The sequence below is a fragment of the Wolffia australiana genome, chromosome 9 (assembly GCF_029677425.1).
Source record: "Wolffia australiana isolate 7733 chromosome 9, ASM2967742v1".
Lineage (NCBI taxonomy): Eukaryota > Viridiplantae > Streptophyta > Magnoliopsida > Alismatales > Araceae > Wolffia > Wolffia australiana.
Genome location: NC_135843.1, coordinates 17256793 through 17267272, shown reverse-complemented (window position 1 = coordinate 17267272; position 10480 = coordinate 17256793). Strand labels below are relative to the sequence as shown.

General features: G+C 39.1%; 1 protein-coding gene across 1 annotated transcript; it reads right to left on the bottom strand.

Moving 5' to 3' along the window:
- Window positions 1–5932: 5932 nt before the first annotated feature.
- Window positions 5933–9782, bottom strand: LOC144708077 (uncharacterized). Its single transcript, XM_078581375.1, has 2 exons — window positions 9618–9782; window positions 5933–9511 (listed from the first exon to the last, which is right to left on the bottom strand). Exon 2 carries the CDS (start codon window positions 9507–9509, stop codon window positions 6198–6200), a length of 3312 nt encoding a protein of 1103 aa, XP_078437501.1. The 5' UTR covers window positions 9510–9511; window positions 9618–9782; the 3' UTR covers window positions 5933–6197.
- Between the last annotated feature and the right edge of the window lie 698 nt (window positions 9783–10480).

The following is a 10480-nucleotide window of genomic DNA, read 5'->3' as shown; positions in this document are numbered from 1 at the left end:
CAAACCATACCCTGATTGTGAGGGCTGGAATAAGATGGTTAGAAGGTCCACATATTTCAAAGTGGACCAGTTGTGGCTATTGGAGGTCATCTTCAAGGAGGATATGGAGAAAGTGTGTTCATACAAACTCGGCTTAGATCCAATATGAAGTTTCTTGCGGCTAGAATTAATGATGGAGGTAGAGAGTGAAATCACCAAGGAAGACAAGAAAGAAGCTCGAGATGGACCAAAGAAAGAGATCAATCTATTTTTGCCTATAGGCATAGGAATCTAACACAAAATTTTTCAATCCTTCAGCAAATGGAAGGAAAATGAAAAATCATATATTGAGATTCATTGTAGGGGGCCTCACCTCATTAGCTCTATCAATAAGTATTTTTCAATTTTTATCTAAGATGGGGAAGAAAAAATGGTTGAAGTGGTGTGCTAGGGGCACACACATTCAATGCAGATCACAAATAAACATTGATTAGACGCTTCTCTAAATGTGGATGAAGCCATGGTCAGACAACAAACTGATATTCTTATATAGGGAATCTTAAGAATAAAAAAAAGGTTCCATAAATATGAGAGCATTGAGGATTTCAGACTCATCTCTCTGTTCAACTCCATCTTCTTTGTTTCAAATGTATTGGCGAACAGATCGTGAGAGGTGATTAGGGAGACAGTCGAACCCTCCCAATCAGGATTTATATCAAAACACCTCTTGTAGTATATTGTCATTGTGGTGGGAGATATCTTAGATTCGTAGAGGAGAGGGACCAAGTAGTTCGTGTGGAAGGTCAACTGTGCAAAGGCATGCGACACTATAGACTAGGATTTCTGCGGGCATCAAAGGAAAGAAGAGATTTCCCCAAAGAGTGGACCATGTGGCTAAGGTGTTGATGGATGTGATGTGGTTGTCAAGCCAATCACACGTGTACCTTAGTTTAGGTATATCTGAATAAAATAATATTCATTATTGTGATGTCCAAGAACACATGCAATGGTTTAGTGAATATAATGAGATCATGATACAATTAACCTTTAAAAATGGGTTATTAGCATTTGTATTCGATGGATACTCGAAAGGGACATCGAGAGATCCTATGAGAATAGAATTTTCCAATCCTACTTATACGACAAGTATGGTTGGTCCTGTACTCCTTCACTTCCTCCTGAGAAGATCCTCCCACATTTCTCGTAAGACACAAGAAGGGGAAGAGGGATCCGGCACTACGTGGATGGCATGGATACTTCTAGAGGTCAAACATGTGAACGACTTCCAGAAACTCTCAAAGATAGGGAAACGGATCCATGACATAGGATTCAATCCTTGGTATGTTTTATGTGATTTATGTTGTGCATTCTTTATTATTCCATCAATTCATCAATCTAAACCTCTGATAGAACTCAAAAGTTGTTGAATTACTTCTCATTCGTTTTCAATCGTAGTGAATAAATGCCAGAAGGCAGCAGTATACAACCATAGAGGGAGTGTCAATCAAGGATGCCTTTGCCATGTGCATCATGCAAGCATGCTCTCATGAACTTTTGAAGGGCCACTGAAAATTAAGCTACACTTATGGCATCCTGCCACTATTGTATGCAGACGACACAACCTTATGTATAGAAGGCTTTGTGGAGGAGGCACATGTTTCTTTGCTGACTTTTCTAGTCTTCAAATAATCTAGACTAAGAAAAATTCCGAGTAGGGGACTCAGTGTGGAGAATCTCTGCGAACACTGATGGGGAGGCTACCTATGCGACATGTGGGTTTACCTTTGAATAGGAGGAGAATGACACGGTGAAAGAATGAAAATTAGGGATGTTAACTCATCCATAATCATGCATTTTAAAGCATAATTCACTCACTTATATGCATGTTATCATGATTATTATGTAATTTCAACTAAAAGTAGATAATTTTAAACACTTTTTTTACATTAAATTGAGTAAATATATATTCATTATCATCTAAATGAATATTATAATTAGAAAGTACTATTTTGATGAAAAATCCATTTTAAAAGGATTTAATATTAAGAGATATGTAATTTTGAATGTGAGAAAATTTGTGGGTTATATTTGATATTTTTCTAAGCATTTCTCAGGTTACAAAATGGGAAAATTGTGGCCCACTAAAGATGGATGATGTGGCATAATATGGAGGCTCTTTATTCTTATAGAACAAATCAAGTTGGTGCCCCATAAGGCTGGATGATGTGACATGCTCTGGTGGCTCCCTATTTTGTGGATTTAGTCAAACAAATGAATGGCTAGAAATTCTCAAAATTAAAATGGCAATAACTTTGGATCCCATGGGTTTTATGGCTTAAATTTCTTGGAGAGACCACCTCTTCTCCCCCTTCCTATGTCCCCTGGATCAGCCTATAAATGGATCTCTACATTAGGTTTTTCTTGTATTTCATTTATCTCCTCGACCTAGATCAAGCCTTGTGAAACAAGAACTTGGAGTGCCATTATAAATTGGTTTTGTTCATTAAAAATTGATTTTCTTCCCTCCTCTATTCAATCTTCATGTCATTTGAAACACAAAGAGCCCCCAGAAAATTTTACAGGCTCTCGAAGTGAGATTAGGGTTTTGGGAGTATCACCAAAGAAGGGGGTAACATTTGGACTTTATAATTAAAGTTTTAATTATTTCTAATACATTATCCTCATCATATCATCGTTCTTATATCCTATGAAATGTTTTCCACCTCTGTCATAACTTCATAAGACCTCATAGGAGGAATTAAGACCTTATAGACATCATTTACCCACACACATTCATCATATACCCCTAAGTACACCTTCTCTCACGCTCTATCACCAACTCCACTTTCTTAATCCATAAAATTGTATTAAAATTAATCTTTATCACATCCCCCTCCCTGTGGTTCGACCACTTTCTCACCATTTATTTTAGTATTTAGTGAATTAAAGGCATAATATAAATATCATTCCATAAGTCTTGAAATTATACATCAATTAGGTTAAACACCTAAATTTCTATGTATCGCACATACAAACCAGTTGTTGAGATGGTTGGAAGACACTTGAACGGATGGAAAGATAAGGTTATATCTAGAGGGGGAAACTTAGTACAAGTACGGTCAGTACTTTCATCCATTCCTTTTTCTCATCTTTTAGTGTTTACTATGCCATTGGGAATTTGAATGATACTCAAAGAAATGATGAGGTGCTTATTGTAGAAAGGCTCGGGACTAGGACAAAGTCACGGGCTTGCTAGTGATGGTGCTGGATATTATTTTTAGGGATACCACATTGGGAGGATTGGGGTCCTCTTTTTACAGAGCATGAACTTGGGGCTACTAATAAATGGGTGACAAGGGTCGTGAACCATTGGGACAAATATTGAGAGAGGAAGCAGCCCCGATTAAAAGCACGTAATGATTTTGGTGGATAGTTAGACAAATTTTCCCAAGTGTATGAGGTTTTTTTCCTTCCAAATTATGAGATAGCTCAACTTTTCAAGTTATGATGTTGCTGCACGGCCCTCTGAGCGGGGAGTTACAATGAGTCAACTTTGGGGTTGATAAAATTGACTTATAAGAACTAAGTTTATGCAATAATACTTATAATTCAAATCATTTATTTATGGACTAAAGCAGCTAGAAGTGGTCAAACCACAGAGATCATAGATTATTATACTTGATTATGATTTTTCACGTTTAGAAAATGAAAAATAAGAATGGTAAATGATGAACATGAGCAAGTGAATATGATGAAGTGAGTGATAAGTGTGTACCCTAAATCTCCTTTTGAAGGCATAAGAATACACGATTAAGGGGGTGAACACAGAATTAAACCTAGTAATGTTTTTTATGGTGAGTATGATGAGAATTTCGGAGAAAACTTAAAGTCATGTTCCTAAATATGTTTATCTGCTCATTCACTCATGTATGTCATCTGGGGTTTGGACATGTTAATCATACATGAGGGTTGAGTATTAGGGGGGAAGGAAAAACTTTTCAAAAAGAAAAAAAAATTATTTAACAATCCCAAGTCCACTTTTTCCATGCCTATCCATGTATATATTTTAGATTGTAGATGCCTTTTATAGGATCAGGACGGGGGATATTTATATGATGAGGAGGTGAGGCTGACATTAAAATTAAGCCAAAATTGATATCAGGATCAAAAGCTATGGTCGTTTCAATTTGAAGCATTTCTAGCTGTTGATTTCTCATAACTGCTCAATCAAAACTGGAGGCACCAGATCATGCCACATCATCCTTCCTTCATTCGGCCCAATTTTGTCTTTTTGGGCCTGAAAATTTCAAACTTTCATGAAGTTTGATACACAACTCAGTTTTCCATGAAACAGTTGCCCAATTAATCCTCATTAAATCCTACTTTGACATCATTAAAACTTCATTTTCATTATGAGAAGGGGTTCATAGATAAATTTACTTAATTTTTTCTTAGTTGTAATGAAGTTTTATGAAAATTTAGTACACGTATCAAAATTAAAGATAAATGTGAAATTTTTCATAAAAAACATGATAACATTCATTAAAATGATTTAATTTATGTCCTGAAAACAGTCAATAATCATGAGTTATCATGTATAATTCTATGTTATCTAATTCCCTCGGTTATATTGGCTACCATGGTTCTTGCAGTCATGGTGAGGGACGTCTGGGATAGCACATGGAACCCCTTGGTACATGGTGCTCTTCAAGGCTAGAGAGTGGAAGATTTCATGCTCATGCAAAAATCTTTAAGTTACATCTTCCCATGAATAGAAGATAAAGATGTTTTTGAATGGTTCAATGATCCTTTTTTGGTTATACGGGCATATGCAAGGATCTAGGAGAGGCATGACGAAGAGAATATGATTAGTCAAGTATGTCGAGCTATATGGAGGAGAGAAGTTCTTATGAAGGTAGATTTTTTGGGGTGTTTCTATGGAGAAGGAAACTCGTGTCACACATATTTCAGTGAAGGATGTACTCGGATACATTGGTGGTGTGCGCTTTATGCTCAAGAAGAGATGAGGATTGATCAACATATTTTTTAGTTCCCTTTCTCCCCTAAATTTTTTGCCACTCATGGGTTTACATAAGTGAGTGCAGCCGTGCTATGGACAATATGGTTTCATCAAAATGCAGTAGTGTTTTGAGGGAGGAAGGCTTTTATGGACGAGCTTGGGAGGCAGAGGGCCTCATGGCAGCATGGTTTCCTATATGGACATTGGGTGATCACCATTTCACCAAGTGATTGTCCATTTAATCATCTTTAAAACTATCTTGATGGCATGATTTACCTAAAAATTAGAGATTTTTGAAAAAACTTCTTGACTTTCTTGGTTTAAAATGAACTGTTGCATGGCTAATTAATTATATGATTGCATGAGTCGCATAAATTCTTTGGATAGAACAAGTACAGATCATTCTACGATATGATTTTAAAACTAGTATACTTGAACCATATCTCATTTGATGATATCTTATTGAACCATATAAAGGAAGAATTTCAGGTGTAATGGATGAAAGAGGACAGTACATTTAGATATCCCCTAGATAGATGAAGCTTGTCTCTGACTACATCAAATATTTGGGTTGTGTTAGTATCTCCTATCTAGGTATCAAGTCCAATCAATTCATTGATTTGGACCCTAACCCCAAATCTGTAGAAGATGGAATCCATGATGTTTAAGGATGCTCTCAAAATTCTTGATTTTGGGAATTGGAGGTTATAGAGAATCATGACATGTTTCAGTACCTTAAATATGCAAGTTTATACCCTTAAATCTTAGTTGACACACAATGATGCGTCTGTGAGATATTTCAGTTATGTCTTTTCTTATTACAAAGACTCAGATGTTCTATTTTGGGACAGAACATCCAATGGTCTAGAATTGCAAACGCTCCATCTTTGAGGTTTTTACACACAAAAAAGATCATGCTTGACTTTGCACGAATTGACATTGGAAATACATGGCAAATCAATATTCAGAAGTATTTTTCTACATTTGCATCTCATAGTGGATGCTCCTCAATAGAGCTCGTAATTTCAAAATTTTCAAATTCAATGCGAAAAAAATAACATGGAACTTTAAGTGAATGCTTTTCTATTGTCCTTAAGAATCAATAATGATACACGACTTGTTACTTCACCGAATGTTCAGCTGTCCTCAAAAATCAAAATCTCTTATGACTTTTGAAGATGATCCATTTTTTCATGTGCTATTTCTGTAATTCGGTGTCGGAAACATCCAAGTTACTCAAGCGTTCAAGCCTTTCCATTGAATCTGGAAGAGACTGTAGTTTTGACTTCGATAAATCAAGTTCTTCCAAGTTTAGAAGCAATCCGATAGTGCTCGGTAAGCTTCTTATGTTTGTCCCAGATAAATTCAACCATTTTAGATTCACGAGACTGCCTATCGAAGGTGGAAGATTCTCTATTTGGGTCCCCGATAAATTTAACCTTTCTAACTCCAAAAGCCTACCAATGGTGTCCGGCAAGGTTTTCAACTTTGTATTGGAAACATCAATATCATTTAACTTCCCTAGAGTGCTGATTTCATCCGGAAAATGTTGTATTTGTGTGTTTGCCATATGTAGCAATTCCAGATGAGCAAGCGACCCAATTGATGGCAACAGATATTTTATTTTTGTCTCTGACAAGTACAAAAATTTTAACTCCACAAGTCCATCCATTGTCTTTGGAAGGTTTTCAAGTTCTGAGCATGAAACATCTAAAAATTTCAACTTTCGAAGAGCTCCGATTGAATCGGGTAAGGTAAGTAACTTTGTATTGCACAAATCAAGGGTTTCCAACTCTGAGAGGGATCCGGTTGTACTTGCAAGACTCTTTAAGTTAGTCGATGATACATCTAGCCATTGAAGTTTTACAAGCCCTCCAATTGTCTCAGGAAAGCTTTCTAACTGGGTGTTTGATAAATCAAACTCTAGTAATTCCACTAGTCCTCCAATAGTGTTCGGCAAGCTCTGTAGTTCAGTGTTTGAGACATGCAAATATTTTAAATTCACCAAGTTACCCAATGAATCGGGGAGTTCTCGCAAATTTGTGTCATTCAAATAAAGATACTCCACATTCTTCAGCAACCCAATGCAACTTGGAAGGCTTTTCAAGTTGGTCTTTGCCAGATTTAAGGTTTGTATTTTAACTAAAGCTCCAATTGTCTCCGGAAGATATTCTACTTTGGTACCACAGAAATCCGCATATGTTAAATCCACAAGATGTCCAATGCTACTCGGAATCTTCTCTAACTCCAAGGCGGAGAAATCTAAGCGTCTCAAATTCAATAGGCCTCCGACTGAATCGGGAATCGATCGTAACCTTGAAGGTATAACTGAAAGACTTTCCAAACGTGAAAGTGATCCGATAGTGCTGGGAAGATCTTCCAATTGTGTATCTGTCAAATTTAACGTAGAAAGCATGCAGAGACAACCGAGTGAATCGGGAAGGTACTTTAATTTTGTTTCAGATAAATCCATAGTCTCTAACTTGACGAGTCCTTGAAGGGTGTCTGGAAGGCTTTGCAATTCAGTCATAGAAGCTCCAAAATACTTCAATTCTCCCAGGGAGCCAAATGAATCTGGAAGAGACTGTAGCTTTGTTCGGGATAACTCTAGATGCTCCAAATTCACAAGGGATCCAATGTTATTCGGCAAATTTCTCAATTCTCCATAATAGATAACTAACCGTTTCAATTTTCCAAGGGAGCCAAATGAATTTGGAAGACATTGGAGCTTTGTATTGGATAAATCAAGATGCTCCAAATCCACTAGGTATCCAATGTTATTCGGCAAATTTCTCAATTCTCCTTGAGACAAATCTAACAGTTTCAATTTCTCTAGAGCACAAAAGCTATCAGGAATGTACTCAAATTTGTTTTTCCTCCAGTGAAACTGTTCTAGAGCCACGAGTCTGCCAATGAAATTCGGAAAGTCTTGCAATAATATTCCAGACAAATCCAAGTAGAGCAACTTTACCAGGGAACCGATTGAATCTGGAAGTGACTCCAAATGGGTATCAGATAAATCAAGAAACTCCAAGTTCACAAGGAATCCGATGGTACTCGGAAGGCTCTTAATCATTGTACACGATACACTTAAATACAACAAGTTCACTAGTTCACCAATCCTTTCACTGATGGATGTTATTTCTGTTGAATCGAGGCACAAAAACTTCAACTTTGTGAGAGAGAAAACCTCATCCGGAAGGCAATCAATATGGCCGTGCATTAAACTCAGATATCTCAGTTGACGCAAAAAATTAATGCCTCGCATATCGATCTCAAATTTTCCATACAATGATAAGATTCGAAGGGATGGCAACTTTCTGAAAAAATTATCGCGATTAAACATTTCAGATACGTAGACATCACACATTAACGTTTCCAAATCAGAGCACTTGTCAAAGACCGCTAAGTGTTCATTCTTCAATATTTCTATCGACAATCTTTTGAAGCTGGAAAACTCCAGCTTCCAAATATCCTCAATGTTTCTACTGTCGAATGATAGAAATTTCACGTACTCCAAGACTTCTCCCTTTGTCAGCCATTCACACATGTCACTCACCAAATCATGCATCTCCACCGCATCATTACAATAAGAATCATCCACTTGAATAAAACCAGACGACACGAGATCTTCGATCATTCGGTGACCCGATGGAAATCCGTCGACGAATCCTTCCCCTATCCAGAAATGTATCAAACTATCTACGCCCTTGTAATCATAACAATAGAGGAGGCACTGTCTTGTGGCGTCATCTTTCAATCTATCAAAGCTGAACTTTAGAATAGAAAATAATTCTTCTTCCGCGACTGGAACGTCTTTTATGAGCTGACATAGATCTCTTTCAGCGTCGCTCCATTCTTCATTTGACCGAGCTCTTGCCATGGTGCGAGCGATGATCTGAAGGGCGAAAGGATGACCCCCGCATTTTCTCATGATTGCCCTGGCGCTTTCAGTAACGGCGAGAGTTTCCTGGTTCAGATCTCTGCCGACTATATTTTTGAAGAGAATCCATGATTCTGAGTCATTCAACGACTTCATCTCCAAGAATTTTGTGGCGATGTTCATCACTCCCTTTACACGGCAAACGGATTCCGATTTTCCGGTTAAAATGATCTTGCTCTTGTTGTTAATGCTTGGTAGAGGAACTCCCGCTTCCCCCAGATCAGATTCCTCCCTTACTCCATCCAACAACAGCAAGAAACTGCTCTTGGACAGCTTCTCGTAGGCATTCTCTGCGCACACATCCGCTCGCGTGTCTATCTCCGCACCCACCGATCGACAAATGTCCGACGAGATATCAGGAATGTCGAGATTGCGGGCCAAGGTGACGTGAATAATATGATCGAATCTACCCTTTGCGACGATACCGTGAATATAATCTTTGATTTTCGCGAGGAGCGTAGTCTTTCCGGAACCTGCCGGTCCGTGAATTCCGAGGACAAGGAAGCTTTCATCCTCGAGAAACTCGCGAATATCTCTTGTGTAAGCATCAATCTCCTGCATCGGCATCTCTGAAAAAGGGAGGAGATGCGTGATCAAAGATTTTCGACGTGTTTCGCCGGAGATCAACGAGTAAAGAGATGAAAGAGATTAGGAGAGAGATATATTTTGCGATACCTGAAGATCGTCGGCGATAAGAATATTGAGAGAGAGAAAGATATATGGAGGTCTCACCAACCAGTCTTGATCTGGTCTCTATGTATATCTCTGATGACCGCTCTCTTTATCTCTCTATCTCTCTCTATATATAATATCTGCGCGCCGCGTGGGCGGTGGTCAAAGGAAAACGGCGGAAGACCACTAGGGGAAATTCCACGCGCATCTGTCAGACCGTCTCTCTTTCTCTCTCCCTCTCTCTCTCTCTCGCCCTCTCTCCTGCTCGCTCTCTCTCTCTCTCCCCGTCACCCTCTCTCCTGCTCTCTCTCTCTCCCTCTCTTCCCGACACCCTCTCTCCTGCTCTCTCTCTCTGTCCCCGTCACCCTCTCTCCTGCTCTCTCTCTCTCCCTCTCTTCCCGACACCCTCTCTCCTGCTCTCTCTCTCTCTCCCTCTCTCCCCATCAATCAACCTTTCTCCCTATCGTTCTCTCTCACTCTCACTCTCTCCCCATCAACCTTTCTCCCTATCGTTCACTCTCACTCTCCACCTCTCGTTCTCACCCTCCACCCTGCTCTCCCTCTTGTTCTCTCTCACTCTCTACCTCTCTTCTCACCCTCTATCCTGCTCTCCCTCTCTCTCTCCCTCTATCCTGCTCGCCCTTTCTTCCTCTCGTTCTCTCTCCCCTCTTACTCTGTTCTTCCTCTCTTACTCTCTCCATCTCGCCCTCTATCTCTCACCCTCTATCCCGCTCTCACTCTCGCCATCTCATTGTCAACCCTCTCTCCATCTCGTTCCCTCTCTCTCTCTCTTTCCCTCTCTCCATCTCGTCCTCTCCCTCTCTCTCACCCTCTCTCCCTCTCTCTCCCACCCTCTCCCTCTCCTC